General features: G+C 41.4%; 1 protein-coding gene across 4 annotated transcripts in view; it reads left to right on the top strand.

Moving 5' to 3' along the window:
• Window positions 1–25,939, top strand: part of AOPEP (aminopeptidase O (putative)) — a 368,252-nt gene that overhangs the window by 68,643 nt on the left and 273,670 nt on the right. For all 4 annotated transcript variants that reach the window (XM_068551997.1, XM_068551998.1, XM_068551999.1 and 1 more), the window contains exons 3-4: window positions 3,086–3,252; window positions 21,350–21,503. In XM_068551997.1, the coding sequence (XP_068408098.1) occupies window positions 3,086–3,252; window positions 21,350–21,503 (321 nt within the window). The remainder of the gene's footprint in view (window positions 1–3,085; window positions 3,253–21,349; window positions 21,504–25,939) is intronic.

The raw sequence follows: 25,939 nt of genomic DNA on the forward strand, positions 1-25,939 counted from the left end.
TGGAAGATCCTCTTCCAAACTCACGTGCAAGGTTGTTGACAGGCCTCAGATCCTCACTGACTGTGGGCCACAGGCCTTCGTTCCTACCACATGGGCTCCTGCATAGACTGCCTGAGTGTCCTCATGACGTGGCACCCCCTGCCCTGCCCTGAGGAAGTGATGAGACACAGAGGAAAACCCCTAAAACAAAAGCTATAGATTTCTAAATAATCTGATCTCAGAAGTGACATCACTTCTGCCATAGCCATCGGTCACACAGGCCAACCTGATACAGTGTGGGAGGGGACTACACAGGGGTGTGAATACCAGGGACAGGGGTCGTTGGGGTCCATCTTGGAAGTTGGTTACCTCAGAGAGGCCTTCTGTTCCTTCTCCTTCTCCTTCAGCAAATCACTATGTCTTTCTGATTCTTCCTCTGCAGTGCTTCTCACATATGACCTCACCTCAAATCTGATTGTTTCTTCTGGAAAGAGGTATGGAGGCTGATGGAGGAAGCCTTGGGGACCACATACCTAAGGGCACAGGTGGAACGCATAATAATATACCAGCGTGACCTCCAACCCAAGCTTATCGGAAGAAGGAGAGCAAACATCTGGGCAAGCCAGTCTTTTGGGGAGGATTTGCTCCCTGTGCAGGGAAGGGAAGACCTGTAGCACCAGAGTCACCCGAGGGAAATGAGGTGCTGCGTGCAAAAGCAAGAGAGCACAGATACTTTCAGACTTGGCCTAAGTACCCTAGGACTTAGGACCGTAATATGGGGTCAGCTTCCCCTGTGCATGAGGCAGAGAAAGTCTTAGGCGATCTCTAGGCAAGGGCCTCCCACTTCCCTGTGAGCATCACAAATAGGTTTATCTCCACAAGTCTGCTTAGATTGGAAGTGGATTCCTAAAGCTCATGAGCTGAGCAAAATTGTGGGGTCCATTCTGCTTCAGTGAGAAAGAAAGCCTTGATTCTCAATGGCTGCCATTGTCAGAGGAAGAGGAGTTATACCTGCCATTTGGCCAGTGGCAATATACTCCATTTCCACTGACGATACGTTTTGTCTTGGGATCCTTCCCTAAGATGGGCCTTTTGGGAAAAAACAGGTGGAATTTTCAGAACTTGAGCTGCTAAAGCATCCCCCCCACCAGGCAAACACAACCAGCAGCCCCACCTAGGAGGAGGTGGCTTTAGGCGACTTTGTCATTAGGTTCTCAGACAACCTGAAGCTGGGCAGTTAACTAAGGCTAAGTCAATTAACCAAGGATCCAAGGGGACCAGGGTGGGAGCTCAGCACTCACTGAAACCGATGGGGGATTCTGGGCCTTCCATGAAAATTTGCCTTTGTTCTTGTGTCTACGTTTCTGGGACGTAATCATAGGTTTACGGACCAGAACAGACAATAGAAGTCACATACCTGCCCCCCCATCCCCATTTTGCATGTGACTCAGAGAGGTCAAGGGACTTTTCCGTAGCCATTTAATGAGTTGGTAACCCAGCCAGGACTAAAGTCTTCTGAATTTCTAATCTTCTTTCCCTGCCTCATGTCAATTCTATGAGTTATCATAGCATATACACTTCTAGGAGGTAGACTGCCTGTTTGCTCTAAGGTCCATTTTCTGCTCTTATTATGATCTTCTCTGAATGACAAGGAACCTCATTTCTCAGGCTGCCTTGTCTTCTGGCTTCCTGTCAGGTTTGGCCAACGTGGGGCATTGATGGAACATTTGAGAGTTGGTGAGATACAAGGTATTTCCTCCCCTCTTTCTGCTTCTTTTGGCATCTCCATCAATGACTGAGTCTCCCTGGTCCCAGCACCCATTGGACATTCCCCACTGTGACTCTGGCTTCTGTCAAATGACCCTGTAACACCCAGTAACAGTAGCTCCTCCAACCTGTGGAGTCACAGCTCCTTACCACTGTGTCTAATCTCTGAGTTGCCTCACTCTTCCCTGTTTGGCTTCTCAGCACTTCTATTACGTGTATGACCAATTCCCTATATAAAATAACCTCTGTTTATTAAGACCTAGACTGGTTTCTTTTTTCCTTCCTGGACCCTGACTGATGGAGTGGGGCCATCATTCTATGTGTTCTTGCTCATTGTAAGAACACAATAAATGTTCAGTCATAACAATGTTAACTAAAAAGGAAAACCAGTTTATGCGAGAGAGGTAGTGCTCTGCTCTATTATTTACTCTATAAATCAAGCTGATTAAAACTATATCATATTTGCCATAACTCCTGAAAAGCAAAAAGTAGAAACATTTTCCTAAGACATCTTGCTGAGGGTCAGTCTGTACCTTCTCCTCTGTGGTGTTAAAAGAATAGATTTCTTGGATCTCATAGATTTTTTTTCCATTTCTGTCTGTGACTTAATCATGGAAGGGATCGTTCTTGGTATGTGTGTGTTTGTGTTTTTTAACTGTAGCAGAATGAGCCCTAATGTCATGCCGTTGGTTTCCTACACTTGGTTTGGTAACAACTCTGCACTTGGGCTTCCCGTCACAAGCCTGGTTGTTGTGACCTACAGTCCTGTTGATATGCCAACCCCTGTTCTTGGCCTCCACACAAGGATTCCCACAAGGGTTCCATTTGAGATGGTGGTTTCCAAGATTGGGGGTATCTGTCCGCCAGCACTGGATTTGAGACCACCAGCTTGTTTTTCTAAGTATTAATATCTCAGTGATCGCTAAACATATTTTCTTTTCCAGAATATTTTCCAAAATTTTTTAAGAATGTCTCTAAAACTTTTTTCTTTCGAAGGCCTAAGGGCCTAAAGGGAGGGGCAAGGTTAGTGTAAACTTTAACTTGGCAGACTAGTATTTAAAACTTTATCCAAAAAAATATTTTTCCCCTTAAAAAACAAACAAACAAACAAAAAACTCTCTTTACATGTTTAAGTAATTCATTTGGGAGAAATTACCACTCAGCTATTCACACAGCCCATGGCAGTTTCAGTTCAAGATGCTCTGAAACCAGTCAACTACAAAGTCTCAGATATTTTCTCTTTGAAAGCTCAGCTTAACCTTCGCTACCGTGGTGGTGAGAAAAGTGACAACTCATTTTAAAGATTCTCCCCCTTTGTTTCTTTGTCTTTCTTCTGCAGGCCATGTGTTTATACTATGGGATCGCCCATAAACAACAGGGCCCTTTTTCCATGCCAGGAGCCACCCGTTGCCATGTCAACATGGCAGGCTACAGTTCGAGCAGCTGCATCTTTTGTTGTTTTAATGAGTGGGGAAAATTCTGCCAAGCCAACACAGCTTCGGGAAGGTACTGTACATGTGTTCCGTGCTTCTTTATGTATTGCACACATGCTGGACCCAGCAACCCAATACACGGTGTTTTTCTCCACTTTAAAAGAGCTCCTTTATTAGCTGGGTTGGACTGGACATACAATAAAACATCCTGTCAGAGAAAACAGCCCGGGATGGGGAGAGGCACTTGGGAGCCTAGGCATGGCATGTGGGGCTCTTCATGCCAGAGTTATCAATTCCTAGATTATTAAGGCAGTTGCTTTCAGCTGATGGTTTGTGGGCCGTAAGTGGGTGGTCTTGGTTGAAGACTTTCTGGGCAGGCAAGTGTGTCATGGAAACACCATTACAGTAGAGTTATCTGTGGTTTGGTCATGGAGCCTGTACAGGGTTATTCCTTGTGCTGAGCGATACTGGAGTCGTCCTAGTATTGCATCTGTTCTGTACACTATTTGGCCGTGAAGTTTTGTTTTGGTTTTTTTAATTAATTAATTGATTAATTTTATTTTTGGCTGCGTTGGGTCCTCGTTGCTGCGCGTGGGCTTTCTTTTAGTTGCAGTGAGCAGGGACTACTCTTCGTTGCAGCGCGCGGGCTTCTCATTGCAGTGGCTTCTCTTGTTGCAGAACGCGGGCTCTAGGCGCAAGGGCTTCAGTAGCTGTGGAGCACAGGCTCAGTAGTTGTGGCAAGCAGGCTCTAGAGTGCAGGCTTCAGTAGCTGTGGCCCCCTGGCTTAGCTGCTCCGCGGCATGTGGGATCTTCCCGGACCAGGGATCAAACCCGTGTTCCCTGCACTGACAGGTGGATTCTTAACCACTGCGCCACCAGGGAAGCCCTGGACGTGAAGTTTTGAACCAAAGGTGTGTAAGAAAGATGGAAGGCAAGTGCTAATGCATCATCAAGGTTTTGTCTGCGAATTTCTTGCTTATTGCAATAATTAACACTTTCAGTTGAGATCCAGGGCATGTTGATGCCAGGTAAAATTTTTGTAATTGTAATATTTCTTTATTTAAAATATGGTGTCTCCTTCCACTACTTATTATAGAGACTTATACAAAAAAGTAAAAGTAATAAAATTAAATAATTTTAAACAAAATGGTTGCTAACATTTTGTTGCATTTCCCTCCGGTATTTAAAATCTCTCTATAGGGACTTCCCTGGTGGCGCAGTGGTTAAGAATCCACCTGCCAATGCAGGGGACATGGGTTTGAGCCCTGGTCCGGGAAGATCCCACATGCCGAGGAGCAACTAAGCCCGTACTCCACAACTACTGAGCCTGTGCTCTAGAGCTCGCGAGCCACAAGTACTGAGCCCGCTTGCCACAACTACTGAAGCCCATGCGCCTAGAGCCCGTGCTCCGCAACAAGAGAAGCCACTGCAGTGAGAAGCCCGTGCACCGCAACGAAGAGCAGCCCCCACTCGCCGCAACTAGGCCCAGGCACCAGCAACGAAGATCCAACGCGGCCAAAAATAAATAAATAAATAAATTTATAAAAAATAAAGAAAAAACATCTCTCTCTATAGTACATATTATCATTTAAAAATTGTCATCATAGCATATAACAGTTTTGTAGTCTACTTTTTTCACTTATATCTTGCTTGTCTTTCAGGTCATTAAGTATTTTTCAAGTTGATAATTTTAATGTCTGCATAATATTTTATTGTATGAATATATCAGATTTTACTTAACATTTCCATATTATTAGACATTTTTATTGTTTCCAAGGTTTTTTCTTATTATAAATAAAGTTGCATTAAATTCCTGGGGAGATAGTTTGTATAAAATTAGGATTACTGAGTCAAAAGTTTTGAACCTGTTTAAGGCTGTTGGTACATATCTCAAGTTGTTTTTCAGAAAGGTTGTACCAGTTTACATATCCATCAGTAGTTACGAAGGTCTCCTTTTCCTTGGAGTCTCACCCATCTGATAGGCAAGAGAAGGCCTCTCTTTAATTTGGATTACTTCAATTATCAATGAGGTTTCATACATCATTATATGTTTCTTAACCGTTTTCATTTCCTATTTGTTAATTTCCTTTGCTCATTTTTATATTGAGGTGTTAGTGAGGTTTCCAGAAGTTTGTTTTGTCTTCTAATTTGATTGGATCTTTAAAAAATAAAGATACTGGAACTTCCAGGTTAGTGAACACCTGGAGATGTGGGGAGAACTGTGTACCTGGAGAGGGCATGGAAGTTCCGTGCTCCTTCTCACGTACCTTGCCCTGTGCATCTCTTCCATCTGGCTGTTCCTGAGTTGACTGTCCACTCGTCATCAAACCCAGCAGAAAAGTATGCAGGTCTGTTTCTTCGGGCCTTCATTTCCTGTGGAGGCTCCCGTGTCACATGAGGCTTACATTACATAAATCTGTAAGCTAGTCTCCTGTTTAAAAAATATATAAAATAAAATAGAGATATTAATCTCTTATATTTTTGAAAAGTATTTTTCTCAGTTTTTAGTATACCTTTTAGTTTTATATAATATTTCTAATCTATAGGAGATTTTAATTTTTATGTAATCAAATATGTTAGGTTTCTCTTGGGAAGTCTTTCTTTGCTCTATGATTCACCTGTTTTGTTCTAATATTTTTATTTAATTTTTATTTATTTATTTATTTTTGTAATTTCACTCTTTAATCTGTTTGTAGTTTATTCTGGTCAGGGTTGTGAAATGAGGACTAAACATTTTTGCCTTCGACTAGGAAACCAGTTATCCAAGATCATTTATTGAATCTTTTCTGATTTGTGATGTCTTCTTCATAAAAAAACTAGATTTACACATGTAATAAACTCTTCAATGAATGTTTACTTGATTCTCAAAGTCAAAACAAAACAAATCATACATTTTAAAATTTCATTTTTAAAAATAAGTCACGCGGGCTTCCCTGGTGGCGCAGTGGTTGAGAATCTGCCTGCCAATGCGGGGGACACGGGTTCGAGCCCTGGTCTGGGAAGATCCCACATGCCATGGAGCAACTAGGCCCGTGAGCCACACCTACTGAGCCTGCGCGTCTGGAGCCTGTGCTCCGCAACAAGAGAGGCCACGACAGTGAGAGGCCCGCGCACCGCGATGAAGAGTGGCCCCCACTTGCCACAACTAGAGAAAGCCCTCGCACAGAAACGAAGACCCAACACAGCCAAAAATAAATAAATAAATAAAAAAAAAAAATTAAAAAAAACAAACAAACAAAAAAAAAAAAAAAAATATATAAGTCACGTTTACATGGTTCATTTACAAATGAGCAAAGGACAAAAAAATTTACAATAAGTCTCCTTTTTACTCCTAATTCCCAGCTACCCAGTAACACTTACCCAAGGCAACCAAGGTCACCAGTTTCCTTTGTATAGTATATTTTTTCCTCTTTTGTTACACAAATCATAACATGCTATACACTTTTTTGTATTGTGCTTCCCTCTTGAGAATAAGTTTATCTTATAGATAATTTCATATCTGACCATGAAGAGCTTCCTCAATATTTTTATGACTATAGAGTATTCCATAAATGGATGTTTCACAATTTAGTTAACCAATAGCTCTTGACTTCATTCTATATCAAATAAAGAATTTAATGGGCATTTACTTCTATCAACTTCCCTCACCCACATTCTCCAGTTTTAATAAATACAGTTTGGGATTTGCGACTCACATTATCTCTGTATTTTGTTTTTGTATTATATCTTCTTTTCTAGGAATTACAATTGTTGTTTTACATTTTCATCCAGTTTCAAATTATATTTTTATATTTGCAATAAGTATCTAGACTTTCTTTACTCTTGATCTCTTAAGTCTGAGTCATCTCCTAGTCAGCTGGGAAATGGCTTCAGTATTTTTTTTTTTCCTTCCTAGAAGGATGGGTATGTGGTATATTTTCTGAGCCCTCCCATTTTTAGGAGCCCTCCCATTTCTGAGCCCTCCCATTTTTGAGCCCTCCCATTTTTGAGCTTTTTGTTGTGTTTACTTATTTATTTATTTATTTATTTATGGCTGTGTTGGGTCTTTGTTTCTGCACGAGGGCTCTCTCCAGTTGCGGCAAGCGGGGGCCACTCTTCATCGCGGTGCGCAGGCCTCTCACCATCGCGGCCTCTCTTGCTGCGGAGCACAGGCTCCAGACGTGCAGGCTCAGCAGTTGTGGCTCACGGGCCCAGTTGCTCCGCGACATGTGGGATCCTCCCAGACCAGGGCTTGAACCCGCGTCCCCAGCACTGGCAGCCAGACCCTCAAGCACTGCACCACCAGGGAAGCCCTGTTGTGTTTACTTATGAACAATTCTTGGCTAGGTATTAAATTCTTACTTCTTTTCCCTCTTAAACAACTGTAAATGTTTTCATTACCATATCTTACTTAGTATTTCAGAGGAGAATTCTGATATCATTTTAAAATTCTCTGAAAGTAGTCTGATTTTTCTGCCTACAGGCTCGTAGAATTTAAAAAATTTATTTATGTAATTCAAAACTTTCTAGAATGGAGCTGGTTGTGGGTACCTTGGTTTTTAATCAACTTAATTACAGTATAATTTATGTATAATGAAATGCACACAGTTCGTCTTGTTCAATGGTGTTTGACAAAAAAATGCATCTATGTAATTAATCAACACCCCTATGAAGATGTAGAACATTTCTATTACCCTAGAAGTTCCCTTGTGCCTTTGCCATCCCTCCTTTGCCACCCACTCCAGTCAACCACTGATCTGATTTCCATATCTATAGATTAGTTTTACCTCTCCTAAACATTCATATAAATGGCATCATTCATGTGTACTCTTTTGTGTCTGGCTTCTTTTGCTCAGCATGAGATGTACCCATATTGTTGTGGATATCAATAATTTATTCTTTTTTAAAAAGTTGATGAATAGTAATCCATTATGTGAGTAAACTAGTTTGTTTATCCACTCATCTATTGATGGACATTTGAATTTTGAGGGGGCATTACAAAAAATATTCTGTGAACATTCATGTGTAAGCCTTTTTGTGGACAAAGGTTTTAATTTCTCTTGGGTAAATACCTAAGAGTGGAATTGCTGGGTCAGAGAAGTTAACTTTGTATCTGGCAAACTATTTCCAAAGTGATTCAGTCATTTTATATTCCACCAGCAGTGTATGAGAGTCCAGTAGCTGTGCATCCTTGCAAACACTTGATGTTGTCAGTCCTTTTAATTTTAGCCCTCTAACTGGGGTGAAATACTATCTTGTGGTTTTAATTTGCATTTCTCTGATAACTAATGATGGTGAGCAACTTTCATGCCCTTATTGTACGTTCTTATGTCTGCCTTTGAAAAGTGTCTCTTCAAGTCATTTGCCCATTTATTTAATATGGTTTTTTTGGTTGTTTTATTGTTAGACTGTAAGAATACTTTATATACTCTGGAGTCTAGCCTTTTGCCAGATATGTGTCACAAATATATTCTCCCCGACTGTATGGCTTGCCTTTTCATTTTTTATTTACACTTTATACCACTGAGTTTCCATGGAGACATTTTATTCTTTAGTAATTCCATTATAGATTGTTATTGTAACAACCCTTGCAATTCTTCCTTATCTTTTTTGTTACTTTGTTGTCTTTTGATCTCAATCTGTTACACCGTTTCAGCCTGTTGTCCTCTCATGGCTTTTTACCATTTTTTCATAGAAGTTATATCTTCTTGTGTCATAATGGGAATGCCAGTTTTCTAAACTTGTTTTGGTTTCTGTAGTAAATTCATTTCCGAGACTTGTTCTTCCTCTGAGTCCTTAGAACAATGTTTTCTTTTACCTTTATCCTGCAGTATTTTTTCCTGTCCTGCTCATGGCTTTCCTCTCTGGTGTGTCTCAACAGACGGCATAAAGTCTGAGGATTTCCCTTAGCTCCATTCACTGTCCACTTGTGTGCTGCCTGAAATCCCCTCTCTGTTCAACAGGTGAAAGGTTACTGAAGCACACAGCTCCTCTATCCAGGTTTTGGTGTCTCGTGAATTGTCCGGTGAAGTTCTTTGGGACTCACACAGCATCTTTTTTACCCTCCTTGCTTGTTTCCCTGACACGCTGAATTGACTGAGTAAATGAAACACTGCAGTCTCAAGCAGGCACTGATACCTGGACTCCTCCAGCCTCCATTTCTGGTTCACTTGTGGTGATAACTACACTTCCCAAGATGCGATGTGGCTCTCCCTACCCCTACCTCACCAAGCCTACATACCTTCTCATTCATGGTTTGGTCCAGCAGTTCAGATGTTAAAGCTTGTGTTTGGCAGTGTTTCTCAAACTTGAGCATTGCTTTTCTTGTCAGAGGGAAAAAAACCTCATGATTCACCAGGGTTGACTGAAGTTATTTGTATTAGAATGATATCTTTAAAACTATAAATGTATGCTTATTTACAAAAACAGGCAGTAGACTGGATTTGGCCAGGGGGCTGGATTATCCAGATATAAATAAATCCTGCCAAACAATTTTGTATTCCTATACTCTTACACATCTAAAACACCCAAAAAAGTCTAAATTAAATGCAGACCAAACCACTAAATCAATGAAATTCAAATGGGCAACTTCAGTTTATTGTAAAAGATTATTATTTTCCTGAAATGAAGCTGTCCCTTACAATATGAATGTGGTGCTGACAGCTCCATGAAGGTTCTCTTGAGGTCGTTGTGCCTGTTCTACCCTGAGCCACATGATGATCTTATTCTCCACCACTTTTCTTCCATATGCTGTGAAGCTTTTGCTTACACAGCATGCCGTGATGTCATTTAGCCTTTACTCCCCAAAAGCATCATTCCTATGTTCTTTTCTCATTATCTCTCAATAATTAAAGCAGTGCTACATGTCCCTGTGCAATCATAGACACTACTGCAGATGTGAACTCTGAAATTGTTTGTCAGGACTCATTTGTATCTGGATAATCCAGCCCTTTGGCCAAATCCAGTCTACTGCCTGTTTTTGTAAATAAAGTTTTATTGAAATACAACCATTGTCTATGGCTGACTTGGCGCTGCAATGGCAGAGTTAAACAGTTGCAACAAAGACTGCATAGCCTGCAAAGGCTAAAATATTTACTAACTAGCCCTTTACAGAAAAAAGTCTTCTGATCCTTTCAACATCTGTCTGTTTACCTATCTATTTGAAGATTACCATCAAAAATTAAAACAAGAATTGACTTTAACATTTTCATGGAAAATGTTCATACCTCCAACAGTGTCTCTGTGGATTTTTTACCCGAATTTCCAATTCAGGGCATAGTTATAATAAAGTAGGTGCTAATTGGGATTTGCTTGTATACAACTTTATATGATACCACAGAGCAGACTTTACCAATTCAAACTGAGAGAGGATAGAGCCACACCAGAAGAAAGAACTTTATGCTTAATACTGCACGCCTCCTGCAGCCCACAGCTGGGGTTTATCAGAGGACAATCAGGCAAGCGTATTAACAATGCTCTTTGCCAGGCCCAAAATGGCTGTTCTGAGGATGGAATAATATCTCCAAATGTGTCTGCACTCCTTAGAGAAAAAGGGTATGTGGATACAAGATGCTACTACTTCCTTTCCAAGTCATGTTTTCTAGACTGGTAGATTGGTCTCATAGGACCTCCACTCTGTTGTGCACAATGCCCTTTAAAACGAGGAGCTATCATTGAAAACATGAGCAGCAAAACCCAACCCGCAAGTCACAGTTTCCATCACAGTGACACGTCAACCTGATTAGTACATTTGCCAGGCACCAGCTGATTTCCCGAAAGAAGAAAAGCACCTGGAAGCAGCATAATGTAATGAGGCAGATAATAGCGACAGAAATGATAACAACCCTTGGGCAGGGGACGGAAATCAGACGACGGACCTCCGAGTTCTCACTACATGAGGGAAATCATTCCTCCTGGCTATTTTTAAGAAGAAGGCTAATGGTTTAGACGGTAGTGGGATGACCATCATAAGAATCTTAGTAGCTGAGAAATCACTATCCTTTTTCTCAATAAGGCTAAGTCAAGGCCATAGATTTAGATTGACTTATTTAGCTCCTTTATTATATAACTTCCCCAGCATCATGTCATTTGGGCAGACAGAAATGTTAGCCTGTGTGTTATTGTCGGCCTATATTCCCTGCCAAAATGTAGCTAAACTATTAAGCACAGAGGCCCAATGTCCAGTACAGTGTTTTGTATATAGTAGGTGCTCAATACCTATTTGTTGAATAAATGTGTTCTCTGTAATCAGACAGAAGTAATAGGTTCATGGAAGAAGCATTTAAAATCACTACTGATAGTAACAAAAGTGATTTCAGGGTCATTCCTTTAGTTTTGCTTCTGATTAGAGTTTATGCCTTTTCTCCAGGCTCAGTATATTTTAAAAGGAAAAAATTGGTGTAGTACATTCTTATTTCCCCCAGTTTGGTAATTTTGTTGTTGTTGTTTAATTTTGTTTTATTTTCACGGAGTCTAATTTAGTATCTACTTCCTAGAAAATTAAAACATTACACTTATGTTTTTCATGGGAAACCTCAAGTAAATGAACAAGACTGACTAATTTAAGCTCCTTCCAAATGTAGGAGAAAAAGCATATGAACAAGTGAAAGGTGTTAAAAACTATTTGTGCCCTTGCTTAGGATCTGATTTCATTTTTCTATGCAAAAGTAGGAGACTGTAGACATTACCTCATCCTGGGCAAAATGCTACTCTCTGGCCTGCCCAATTGACCAGCTCCCTGACATTCTCTCTCTTGATTTCGTGTGGGAAATTCCAGGGAAAAGCCAAGATTTCAGGGTTCAGACCCTCCTGTGTGCAATTGAAAGCCAACTTTTCTTTCCTCTTGATGGCTCAAAATGAGCACTACTACTCTTTAGACTGCTTCCACAGTATGAGACCAGGAATTACGTATAAGGAAATGGTAAATTAAAAGACATTAGGAATGGTTATGATTAAGTGTTTTCACAAAGAGAGAATGCAAAGTAGAGAGAGTTCCTTGTTTCTTGAACTGAGGAAACTTTATTCTGGGCTAGTATACATACATGTGTTTCAAGGGGTAGGAGTACAGAGTGAATGCATCTTTTCTCTTTAGAAAGCTACTGTTGATTGAGGACTGTTCTGCTCTGTTACATCCCTCATAAGGTCTCACATAATGCTTTGCACTTTCCAAATCTTTGTCAGTTCATTCTTTTGTTTGTGATTCGCTTTTTGTCTAGTTCTTGCTTGCCCTCCTAGCGTTGCACTTACCATATTTGGCAAACGGGGAAGTCATCGTGCTTTCTTTTGGATAATGATGATTCCGGCAGGCGTGTGTATACCCATTCTTGTTGCTATGGATTTTTTTTTTTTTAATTTATTTTTGGCTGTGTTGGGTCTTAGCTGCTGCGTATGGGCTTTCTCTAGTAGTGGCGAGCGGGGGCTACTCTTCGTTGCAGTGCGCGGGCTTCTCATTGCGGTGGCTTCTCATTGCGGAGTACGTGCGGGCTCTAGGCGCGCGGGCTTGAGTAGTTGCGGCATGTGGGCTCAGTAGTTGTGGCTCACGGGCTGTAGAGCACAGGCTCAGTAGTTGTGGTGCACGGGCTTAGTTGCTCCGTGTCATGTGGGATCTTCCCGGACCAGGGCTTGAACCCGTGTCCCCTGCGTTGGCAGGTGGATTCTCAACCACTGAGCCACCAGGGAAGGCCCCTGGATTTTTGTTTTAGGCTTGACATTCATGAGTTTTCTCAAGTGAGTAAAGTAGTAAAGCACACTTGTGACCATCTGGCACAGAATGATTTGGTGTCCAGTTTGCTGATCCACTTTGTATTTAAGTTTAAGGGGAACTAGGTTATCCACAGCGTAGGCCAGAGTGCAGGTGAGACTTGGCATAACAAGCCTGGTGAAATGTATTCCTTTAGGTATTCCATTAGCCACGAGGGAAAACCTCAAAACCTGTGGAGGTGCTTGTGTTCTGGGTTCAGTAGGTGGCACTCTTCTATCTGGTTCACGGGAATGATGTTGAAGGTCATTCTCTCCTGGGTCTCCTGTGCCACAAGCAGTACCATGTTGCCAGGAAAGGAAACCTGAAGCCTTGCCGGGTGGCATCAGTGCCTGAGAAGTGGTGGCATGATCTGGCACATGGCCCTGGTCAGGCACTGCTGGTGCATACCAGCCCAGGGCGTCTTACTGTCTCCTTTGTTCTGGTGCCAGTTCTCGCCCTTGAGCAACAGTGGGAAAGGACTAACAAAAGACAGTCATGCCGTGGGTATTCAGGAGGGTGGTACTACCTCATAAAACCAGAACGTGTAGACTCAGCATCTAAAAAGTAGGGAAAGAAAAAAGCTGGGGTTTGCTGAAAGCCCCAAGCACTAGAGAAAGAAGCCAAAAGAGGAAGAGCAACCCAAACTGGGAGCTTTACCTACCTTGTTATGTATCTATTACATTTATTATAATAAATATATAAAAATATATAATAAAAACATTATATATAGTGTGTCTATATACACTTATAAATTCATATTCCTATATATACATGCTCTTATATATACCATCAAGCATTTTAAATTTGTAATACAAAGATGTTCCAAAATAATGAAATAGCTTGACATATGGACTAGTTTGGGCAGGAAGTTCTGAAATTAAGAATAGTGACTAGAGAAAGAAACAAGCTTGAGGTAGGAAAGAAGCAGGCACTACAGAAGAATTGAGAAAAGAAATTTATGTAAATAAAAGCATGTATCAATTTGGTGTTTCCAAGTGCTTCATGCTGTTTGTCTAACCTACGGCAGAGTTTAAAAGACAAAGTGGATGCTTTAAAATAGGGAGAATTTAAGTGCCTGTTTTAATTTTCAGTTAAACAATAACTCTTTAAAAACAAGAAATTTTGTGAGATGCTTAACTTTGCAAAGATAAATCATCTGCTTTTGCCTCTGTGGAAGCAGAGTGTTTGTGTGTGGTGTGGCTGTGCCTTTAGTGTGAGTTGAGTGAGTATGTCCAAGACTCCCCTAAGAATAGTACAATGATGTTCCATAAATTTTGTATTTAATTTACTATTAGCAGGCATGATCGATGTGTAGAAATAACTACGGTATCTTGATTTTTTTTTCCTTAAATTTTTTTTCTTTTTGTAAGAACAGTTTCCTCAGATAATTAGCAAAGTTTTTCACAGGTTTAGCATAAAAAGTTCTCTCTCCTCCCATGAACGGAATACTCCGTCATGTTCTTCCTTTTTTCCTCTCCACTTTTCCTCCCCTGAAAGACAGAATCTTCAAGACAATTCATAAGACAGTTTTTAAGAATAGTATATGAAGAAAATAATTAAGGTAATTGTTTTAACACTCTGTAGTTATAAGGATTTTCAAAACTTACAATTTGAAAAATTACCCATCTCAAATTCTTATCGTACTTGCAAAACACACAATCATCTTTAAGGAAAATTTCAGTCCTGTTTTGAAGATGAAAATGTCTATTTGGATCTTGTAGCAGCTGGTAGCACGATTATAAGAACAATATTTGTTTAATCTGTCTTACTAGTGAGACAATTGAAGTATAAGAATTTTCTCTCCTAAACACGTTCCAATTAGAGTAGGTGGCGTAGAGGCTTTCGGGAACTTTCTGAGGAGGCCCAGAAGGGAGGCGAACTGGCTCAAGCCTGCACAGTTAGGGAGCGCCTCTTCCTCTGGGCCCCTTCCTACCGCCCCTCTCCCCGCGCGTCTTGCTAATGAATCCTGGCCTGGCCGTGAAATCATCTGCAGAGGAAAAACTCTGGGTTAATTCAAGCACAGCATGTTCTCTTTGCTTTGCAGCTGGTGTAGCAAGGGAGTCTAGGGCAAGTGGATTGAATCAAAAAGGAAAATGAAGGCATTCACTGTCTATTTCATCGAGGATGGCTCATTTAAAGTAAACACCATTTAAATAGTCTCCAAATGGCCCATTCTATATGAAGTCATACAGGATGCCCCCTTTGGGCTGTCATTCTCCTTTAAATGGATCGCTTTGTGTGCACAGTGTTTTAATGCCATTCAACCTTAAACCCCATATGTGGGCCTCATCGGGCCACAGGCTTCAGTGCACATGTGGCAGCCATACCTTCGACATTCTTAGTCTCTGCCTCCAGAAAGTCAGCCCAAGCAACAAGGGGGAGGCAGCTGTAAAGATGACAGCAGTTAACATTTCTTCAGCACTTACTATGTGCCAATTACTATGCCTAGAGATTTCTATCAATATATATGTTATCTAACTTAATCCTCCTCACATAATGCTGTGAGGTAGAGACTGTGATTATTCCCTTGTTATAGATGAGGAAACTGATGCATGGAGAGATTAAGCAATGTGCCCAGACTGGTGAGTGTGGATCAGGGAATTGAACCCTTGCAATCAGATTCCAGAGCTGGAACTCAGTCAGTGGATATATTCAAGAGAAATAAACTCTCGTCAATTCTCCTTGCAAGGTCGACTTATCCCAAACAATAGATAATGCAGAAATTATTTCTCTTCGTCTTTGGAATGCATGCTCTGCTTTCTGGGGGCAGTGTTCCCACCTTGTTATTTGCATTTTTTTGCAGTCTGGTTTGAGGTGAGGTCAGGTATTCCCTGAGCAGCTACCTCCCTGTAGCAGTGGGCTGTCTTCATGCAAGATTGGACTCAGTGGAATAATCTGTGAACAGCCAACCCAAAAGAGACTTTGCTACCAAATGAGGATACTAGACAGGCCCTCATAGTAATGAACTAGCAAGAGCCTCCCAAGAGCCCTGGAAGCATTCAGTTGTCGCAGCACTGGCTCTAGATTTACCCAGGGTCAGGCAAGAAGCCCACTGGACTGGACCTTTGAGAAGCTTCTGAGAAGAGTCCAGCTAGGGTCTTTGGGAAGTGGGTTCCTGGCCAGTTCTTATGTGGCCCAGCTTAGTGATGATCTGCCCCTATTTGACTTGCTTGGTAGCCCAGAAAACTTTTTTACTTTAAAAGCCTGAAGTATGAAACAGTTTCTTCCATATGAGCTCCACTAAGTAGAGAAATCTAAAAAAATAAAAAGTCTTGAGGGCTGTATAGGAGAAAATCATTTTGAACATTTAGAATATGGGTTTGGGGGATGTTTTCAACACCTTTCCCCCTCAAATCCTTTTCTTTCTATTATTTAACTTCCTGAGAGGACTGTGGAGAGAGCATGGCAGCTCTAAAATACTTTTGCTGGACTTCCCTCAGGTTCTGTGATCACTTTTGCTATCTCACTCCCAAACTCTAGGTCATTTTAAGGTTTCTGACTTTCTTAAATTGCTAATCTCATTCCAGTCCCCGGCCACACCCCTCTGTGGCTTTCAGTGCCCTCCCCACATCACCTTGAGGGTACAGACATTCTGATAAAGGTGCTGGGACATGGTGTGATTGGGCACTCTGTGTGCATTCTCCATGACCATGTGCAGGCATCTAACAGATACCTCTTATTCCATTAGCAGTGTTCTTTCTTGAAAGTAGTTTCAATTCCTGCTATTTCCACAAGTCTCATCTTGTCCCTGTGCTAGATGGATGGTACAAGAACTAGAGGGGCAGCAAAAAAAACAGCTCAAAAGTTCAAAGCAGAACGTAGGGAGAAAGCCTACTGTGCATAGTGTTTCATTCTTTTTTCCCCCCTAAGCTTTATTGAGATATAATTGACATGTAACATTATGTAAGTTTAAGATGTTCAGTGTGATGATTTGATATATATATATATTGCAAAATGACCTCAGTAAGGTCTCTCTCTCTATATATATCTATATCTCTATCTCTATAGATATATATAGAGATATATATGTGTGTGTGTGTGTGTGTGTGTGTGTGTGTGTGGTGAGGACCTTTAAGATCTACTCTCTTAGCAACTTTCAAGTGTACAATATTGTTAACTGTAGTCACCATGCTGTACATTACATCCTCAGAACTGATTCATCTTATAACTGGAGGTTAGTACCCTTTGAACGCGTTCACCCATTTCCCCCCCAACTGCCCTCTACCTACCAGCCTCGGCAGCCACCAATCTACTTTCTCTTTCTATGATTTTTTTCTTTTTCTGTTAGATTCCACATGTAAGTGAGGTCGTACAGTATTTGTCTTTTTCTGTCTGATTTATTTCACTTAGCATAATGCCATCAAGGTACATCCATGTTGTTGCAAATGGCAGGATTTTCTTCTTTTTTTATGAATGAATAATATTCCTCTGTACGTGCATGTGTGTATCACGTTTTCTCTATCCATTCCTCTGTCATTTGGGGCTTAGGTTGTTTCCATGTCTTGGCTATTATGAATAATTCTGCAATGAACATGGGGTGCATCTATCTTTGAGATAAGTGATTTCATTTCCTTCAGGTATATACCCAGAAGTAGACTTTATTCTACAGGTTCCCTTTGTGTCTCTCTTGTGTTGGATCATCTGTCTTGCTCTTACTTGGTTTACTACCTCCTTTTGAAGCATATTTTACATACTCTAGTAGCTTCCAGAGAATAGAATGTGTGGGAGGTGAATTTTTTTTGAAACTTTACGTGTCTGAAAATGTCCTTATTGTATGTGATTTTTGTTTTCTCTCTCTTTTTGGAAGCTTGTAGGATCTTGTCTTCATCCTCAGGGTTCTAAATTTCATAATGATGCATCATGATGCGGCTGGATTTGTATCCAGCGTCCTGGGTATTGTGTGCCCTTTCAATCTGAAAACTCATGGTCCCTTAACTTTGGGGAAATTTTCTCGAATTTCTTAGCTGACGATTTTCTCCCTTCTATTTCCTCTGTTGTCTTTTTTCTGGAGCTTCTATTACTTGGATATTGGACCTTCTGAACTTCTCTTCTATTTTTCCCTCATGTTTTTGTCTTTTTTTTTCTTTCTAGGGAGATTTCCTCAGCTTTATATCCCATCTTACTCCTTTTAATTTTCTTCTTTCCTTCTATCCTTAATTCTCTTTACTTTCAAGTCCTCTTTTTAAATCTTATACTGTTCTTGTTTCAGCACTGCAGTAAATTCTCTGAACTTTCAGTGTGTATCTGTTTGGTGTTTATTGAAGTTTTTTTCTCCTTGCATGGTCACTGTCCTCCAGGTTGCTTGTTTCTGTTTGTTTTGGTCTCTCACGTTTGCATTAGGGGCTTTCTAAAGATGCCTGAAGGCCCTTGATTTGTCTGTAGGTGTTTGGGGGTAGGGGACTAAAATGCTGATTGGAGCACTGAGTGAATACATAAGGCTTGTCATCTGTAAGTTTCATCATACGCTGATCATAGGGAACCTCCAATGTCAATATCCTTCTCTTGGGTTGGTCAGGTTTTTTCATTTTCCTGCCTGGAGGTAAAAACCTGGTTGTCAGCATTTTGGGAACCAAATAAGGGGAAATAGCTTGTGGTCTCAGTATCTGATATGCATATGTTCATCTAATCCCATTCAGTTTGCCTTCAACTATGCCATTCTCCCCCTAGAGGCCCTCTCTTTTATTCTCTAGAAAATAAACCTCCAGTTATTTGCTGGTGTGTGTGTGTGTGTGTGTGTGGTGGGGGGGGTGGCGAGGGGGGGGTTGTGGGCAGATAGTCCAGGTGTGAGGAGTAAGGGAAGCCATCCAGGGATCTGAGCCCTTCTTAGTCATCCAGCCTGTCCTGCTCCTTAGTTTAGTACTTCTTCTACTTCCAGCCTTTTGGGGGCATCTGGGGGATAAAATGAGGTGAATCTTGTCTTTCCCACAGCTAACTTAGGATTCAGGGCTGCCATGTCATTCACCACTCTTCCCACCTGCATTCTGGCTTCCAATATTTTGCGGTAATTGTCTCCTATGCTTTCTCCTTGTTCCTTTTGGTTTAAGCCTTTAAAAAAATCCTTTTACTGTCCTTTAATTTGGTTTTGGGAGAAAGCAATTTAGGTCCTTTACCCATTTTTTAACTAGGATTATATGTTTTCTTGCTATTGAGTTGTATGAGTTCCTTATATATTTTGGATATTAACTCCTTATCAGATAAGTGTTCAATCTTCCATTTTTACCTGAAATTCTCACTATTTATTTATTTACTGTTTATTTACTGAACCCTCAAGAGTCTGAAGTTTTAAAAGGAAGGTTCAATGGCCCATGTTAAACACTCCAAGATATGTTTCAGAGAAAGAATGACCAGACCACAGCCCTTTGACCAAGAGAGTCTTGTTATTTAAAATTTCTCTTTTAAACCTAGGATATTCAAAACATTTAGTTCTTTACCCATACCTTCTTTCCTCTTCTTCTATCTCCACCTCCCCCCACCCAACTTGTGCCAGCTCTCATTGTGTTGTTCAGTCCAAATTGAAGTTCTTCATGGAGCAGCTACAGGGAGGCATCAGGCTGCGAGTGAGGTAGTTATGAGAAAGTAGAAGCATTAGGGAGGCGGGTGCAGTACAGCATGTCATGTCAGATCCATGTCAGGTTTTTGTCAAGACTGCTGGGATTGTCTCTGCCTTCTTCTTACTGGCTTGGGGTCACAGCAGCCATTTTCTTTAAAGCTGTGGTTTTCCTTCAAGCCCAGTAGAAGCTACACACGTCATCAGATTGTCTCCAGCATCACTGGATTTGGTTGTCTCTTTAAAGAGGAGCATACCTTCAGCTTCTTAGTCAGCTGTGGAGGAAGTGATCTCAAGAGTGGCCATTCTGATTCTAGAACCAGGATCAAACTTACAAGCAAGTTTGAGAGAACGGCTGCCTCTGTGATGGGTTTCCAGCGGCCTGCCCTTCTACATTTCTTCTTCAAGTATCTCCTCTAATAACTTCTAAACGTGATATCATATCATATTTATTCAAACTTGATATCATGTTTATTTTGTCTTTGTTTCCTATTTAAAATTTTGTTTTTTATCAGAGAAGTTCTGTCATGTATTTCTTTGGATCTAAGTTGGTAGAGTTTCAGAGGGTAATAAATAATGACCCCACTAACCTTCCAAAGTTCAGAATTAGTTGAGAGACAGAAATGTAAGCATATGGAGAGCAAAATCTAACCTATTACTGATTTTTACTGGTAAAGCACTTTGAAAAATGTCATTAGAGGTCTGCTGGTCAATATAGGCATGGTAATATTTCTACCCTGAATTTGACATCTTATTCACTCATTGACCAAATTGGATGACCACAGGCCACTCTATAAGTGTTTAACCCTCAAAAACTTAAAACAAGAAAGAAAAGAATAGCTCCTCAAAAGGAGTCAGTAAGGGGTGGAAAGAGAGGCTAGGGGTGTTACTCTAGTGGAAGTTCCCACCATGGGAACATGAAGAGTGGGGAACTGTGTTCCATAATGTGAGGTGATACCAAATCCCTGAAGACACACCATTAATTTATAGCAGATGCTCAGAAAAAATAATATATTAAATCAGGTTGAGCGATACATTGAGATTTCAGTAACATTAAAATCATTTTCCCATCTTAGAAGAAAGGAAGCATAGTGTTATAAGTTATCTAGTCATTTGTTCCTTTGGTTAAAAAACCTTCTTTATGGTTTGGACTAAGTGGAGGGTATACCTTTGGCTGTGGTAGGGAGCCCCAGCTACAAATTCCAGCCCTGTTACAAACTAGCTGGGAGTCCTTGGCTCCCCTGAACCTCTGTAGACCTGTTTTAAATCTGCTTAATGAGGAATTGGGATCACCCCAAAACATTAACAGATAAAAAGAATGAGGGATAAGACTGAACTTCCATAGATAAGTAGTTTCAGGGCTGGGACTAAAATCCAGGTACTTTCCTTCCCTAGTCTCATTGTTTTTTACTATATGCATTTTAGATTGACTTGAACTGAATTTAGACAGAGTAGTTTGGCAGCACAGAAGCGATCATTCATTCGTTCATTCACGCATTCATTCATTCATTCAACACAGCATCTTCTTTTTTATGCCAAGCACTGTGCTAGGCAATACGGATGAGCCATGTTCTTGACTCCATAGCAGCATACAACCTCTGTCCTTATGCATTTGCGGCTATTAGTGGCCACCTCAACCACCCTTCATTTATAGCCTCACTTGAAGGGCTTCAAACTGATCCCCGGAAGAGATCCAGATCTCCTTGGCTGTCTTGAATCCATCATCCCTGTTTTGCTTTCCCTGAGACCTAGAATAATGCCCCCACAGTTGACATGACCCACCTCCAAGAATTAGCTCATCCCAACTTAGCACACAAGCTCTTCAAGTGACTGAAGAGAAAAATTACAGAGTAAGGTCTAGGACCATACATTGGCCTCATTATGTTTTTCTCTTTCTGTTTATAGGATACTCAAGTTGGCATTACTACGTAACCATGCCAATGCCAGCCTCCACCTTCACAATTGCAGTAGGATCCTGGACAGAAACGAAGCCAGAGATCTGCTCATCAAATGATCTGGCGACAGAGAGATCCTTCTCACCTTTCGAGGCTGACTTCAGGTTTGTACTTGGGAACTTGCTGAAAAACAAACACTTGAGGGAGCAGTATGATGCATTTATTCCAAGCACTGGGAATGTGAGTCATTCCTGCTGAGAAATTAAACCAAAATATGATTAATCAAAGCAGGATAAGCCCTGCTGGGAGAGAAAGAGAGTTGAGAGGCAGAAATGTGGGCATATTGTTTATGCAGAAAGAAAGAGAAAAGAAATATATATGAAATCCTCTGTGTAGTCAGGTGAAATATTTTTATGTGTTTCATTAAGTCAACAGAATCTTCAGATTCAATACTTTCCTTCTACACCTTTTAACTTTGGTTTTCAGTACTTACTTGTTCAAAAACACAGCTTAATAGAAAGAAGTTGCTTGTCTGATGGATTACCTTGTAGGCCACTCTGCTGTTTTGGTTCCATGACTGCTATTAGCAATGCGTTTGTAGGGGCAGCCCTACAAACGTGGGGGGAGTCAGCCTCCTTAGGAACACAGGACATGAGGAAGCTGTCAGACGGCCACTGGGTTATGAGAATCTTGCTGGGTCAGGGCTCTGTTAACTTCAGCAGCAATGTCTTCTTTTTCAGGGTGGATCAGAGAAAATCAGTTTAAAGTTTTTAAAAATTAGTATAGGCCCTTGGATATTTACTTGCAGCCTCCCGAGGCATTCACCTATTTCTAGTTTTCAGAGCCAATAGGGAGGAGAATGCACATATGCGGCACAGAAGTGAGTCATCGTGCATTGTGGCATCATGCTTTATTCCTAGGACTTTGACAGGCACCTCAGTTTAATCTTTTTTCCTGTTTACAGAAAGTCACTAAGTCAGTACCTTTTGGTGGAGAGTAATGATACAGAATCTTAGTCCATCCTTGAAAACCAACTAAGACACTCTTAGTGCAAATTCCTTTTGTTTTATTTTGCTATGTTGCTTTCATTCTTACCACAGTGACAGCAGTGGTTGGTATCCTTAGGAGATAAAGCCATTGAGGCCTCTCTTAACATAGGCATGACTTATTGCTCGCATTTACTTTTTGGAGGAAGGGAAGTAATTTCTACTTCCTACTCAGTAACTTGCCTATTTTGGACTGTCAGCCCTGAGCTATATAGAGGATCCTAGATTGCTTATTGGATTTTACTTATGCACTCTTTAGGGAAGAAGAGAATTGTGGACAGAAGTGACATGCTGCTTTCACATGGGAACATTTAACTGCATGTGCAACCCTCCGATGCTCTCTTCCCTTGTTACTGAGATCACAGAGTAGGCCTCACTTTGCAGTTGCAGGCAGCCTAGACTTCTGAGTGGGGAGGACAGGTGCCCTGGAGAGTCACTAGGATTCACAGTGCACTTGGTATGAGTGAGAAATAACCTTGTTTTTCGGTTAAGCCACTGAAACACTGGGGCTATTTCTTACTGCAGCATATCCTAGCCTATCCTGAATTGATACAGAAGCCACTGGATGTGTCAGTCAGGGAAAGTCTTGATCTAAATGTCATCTCAGTTAGTTCTGAGGATAAACCTATAAGTTAGATAGGCCTTATTATCTCCATTTTTCACATAAAGATACTGAAGCTTCAGACAGCAACTTGTTCATGTTCATAACCCTACTGAGTTACAATGCCCAGATTCACATCTGGGCTTGACCCCCTAGACAGGTGATTCAGAATCTTGCCTGGAGACTTTTAAAAACTCTATGTAACATCCATACCTCACCTGGAGTCTGATCAACCTTCCCACCTGGAGAATCAGCACCATGATTGAGCCACAGTTGTTGATTGGAATCTGTCATGTTGGAATAGAAAACAGAAGTTGAGAGCATTGCCTTTGAGGCCGAAGGTGCCATTTCTACTGGTTGGGTATGTCTCTTTGGGCAAGCCATACTTCCCTTCTCTGTAGAATAAAGACTTTGTTCGGGGTTCTCAGATTCTTTGTGGTAAAGAAGCACTGTGCTCTTCATCTACACCCTCAGGACTCATTGACTCTTAGGGGAGGTGTGCACTGAAAAATGTGCGCCTTAGGAAGAGAGGCGAAAGCAAAGATAGAAATTTGTTATTTTGTCCTTCTAGCCATATTCCCAGAGACACGAGGTGGGGGAGTGGGCAGCAGCCATTTCTTGTGTGTGCTCTTTGCTGCCCAGAAGTAACTGCAATGGCTTTTCACTCTTCTTGCACCCATAATTGTGATGGGAGCAGGATATGGACAGATCGAGTGGGGATTCTGGGAAGAGATGGTATCGGAAATTCCTACTGGGGTATAGGGGAAGGGGTAAATCTGTTTCCCCTTTTGTCCTCCTGACTCAGAACCAATTGAGAAACAGACAGAAGGAGAGCAAAATAAAGGTTTTTTTGGTTGACAGAAGCTGGATGGAGGGAGTGTTCAGGTGCACAGTTTCAGTGGGCTTTCTAGTACTTCATTTCCAAATTAGACAAACTTACCCACCCACCCAGTGACCCACCCAGCTGGACCTCTGCCAGCCTCCACAACGCAGATGCACACAGACCGCCTAACAGCCAAAAGTAACCCCTCTGTGGGCAAGCGGATTAAACAAGAGAAAGCCCAGAGTGGCAAGCCAGTCTGATCAGCTGTGGAGAGAGGTCAAGGGTGCCACTCCGGGGAAGCATGTCCTTGTATGGAAACGAGGGCCTGCGGAATGGAGGCCCTCCCGCACGCCCTTCCATGTCTGACATGCTATGACTAAGTTTTCCCTCCGTTTATCACTGTGCTTGTCCATCAAAAATGTACTGCTGATAAATTAGTAGCTTACATTTGCTTAATCCTTCCCTGGCTGCGTGCTTCACGTGTGCTGTCTTTAGTCATCAAAGGGTGGCTTTGTGTTTTTATCCATTAAATCTTTGGCTCCATGCTAAGTTTGCCAACAGAGGTGCTCTGAAGTGCCAACCGCAGTGGTGTTTTTGGTTATGTTCACATCTGGTCCCCTTGGCTCCCCCCCACCCCCAACACCCCACCCCCGCCACACTGCCCTTTTCTACTTCAAACCTTCCTAAGACCTCCAGTTCAATTCATGTAAATGTAACATATACAGGGGCCTTATATACCACAGGCTTGCATTTGCCTGAAGTGTTCATCTGGGTCCCAGAAATCTGGCCAAAGTATTGGTCACTGAACTTTTGATCACTGTTCATGTGGCCTAAATTATCGGAAGAGCCTTCTCTCTTCCAGCTCCAGTTCCACACATGCTCTAGCCCATTCTGGGTGAGCAAATACGTTAGTTAACAGGCACTTAGGTAAACTTTTGAAAGTTTATCAGTTTTCTTTGGCTGCAGTATAACCTTCTCCAGCCACAGGGGAATCTTTGTGTTATGTTTAACCTCTCAAAAGGCCTTTGTTTTAAAGCATTGTCTTCACTTGGGGGCCATACAGTTTAAGCACGACATGGAAACTTGGATAAAGTTCAGAGGACTCAGGAAAAATGATTGAAAGCATGGAAAGCAGGCAACCCAAAGAAGAAAAGGCATTGAGGCTGTTCATTCTAAAGAAGGGAAGACTTGGTAGGGGAAGAGGTCTTCTTTAGAGTTGTAAAGGCGATGAAAATTTCCCTTGTGGACCTTGGAGGATGAATGCTGTTTCTATCTCTTTGAGAGTCTGGAAAAGAAGGAATAATATATATATAACATATTATACATATATATACATCATAGGAAGAAATGCCAATTTCCAGTACACCCTTCACTATGAGGGAAGCCTTTCCATATCTTTCTGGCTTGGTTTGATTTCTCCAGCCCTTGCTCCCTCAAGGTATTTCGGCTTTCTGCCTCTTATTGCACCCATCTCAATTTGCTTTGCAATGTACTGAATGCCCTGAGAAAGTGCATCCAGCTTCTAGACACTACTACATCACTGTATATATCGACATCATTGTCAACAATTCACCAGGGGCCGGGGCTGGTGCTGGCATTTTTAACACTCGTGATTTTTACGGTAAGCAAGCATCTAATCTGCTTGCTGAAATACGTTAATAAATTGTGTAAACTGTGTCACTGTACCTTTCAGAATTTAAAATTTTTTCTCCCAAGAGAAAAAGCTCCTCACAGATAGGGTTGGAGATTTATTCATACGTGTGTACACGGCAGCATCCTCTGAGGTGCCTTGAATAGAGCAAGGATGCTGGAAATATTTACTAAATTGTCAGGTTGAACCGAGGAAGGGGTTTGTGAGTAAAGGCTATGCATTCCCAAGGGAGACTTTTCTAGCCATTCCTTTTGAACCTATGACAGGGAAACATTTGTGTCAGGTGGTTCTAGTTCAGAACCTTCTCGAAACAAGAGGATGGCTGAAGGAGAACTTCCTGACAGTTTTCAGTCTTGTGATTATGAGTAAAACACGGTCACTCTTACTCCTTGGAAGGACCTCTTATAAAATGATTTCAGCCTAGAAATTGTATGAGAGGGAACCAGTGGTCAGGTTCCCATCATTTACTAGCCTAACAT

This window comes from Eschrichtius robustus, chromosome 10 (genome assembly GCF_028021215.1).
Source record: "Eschrichtius robustus isolate mEscRob2 chromosome 10, mEscRob2.pri, whole genome shotgun sequence".
NCBI classification, from domain to species: domain Eukaryota; kingdom Metazoa; phylum Chordata; class Mammalia; order Artiodactyla; family Eschrichtiidae; genus Eschrichtius; species Eschrichtius robustus.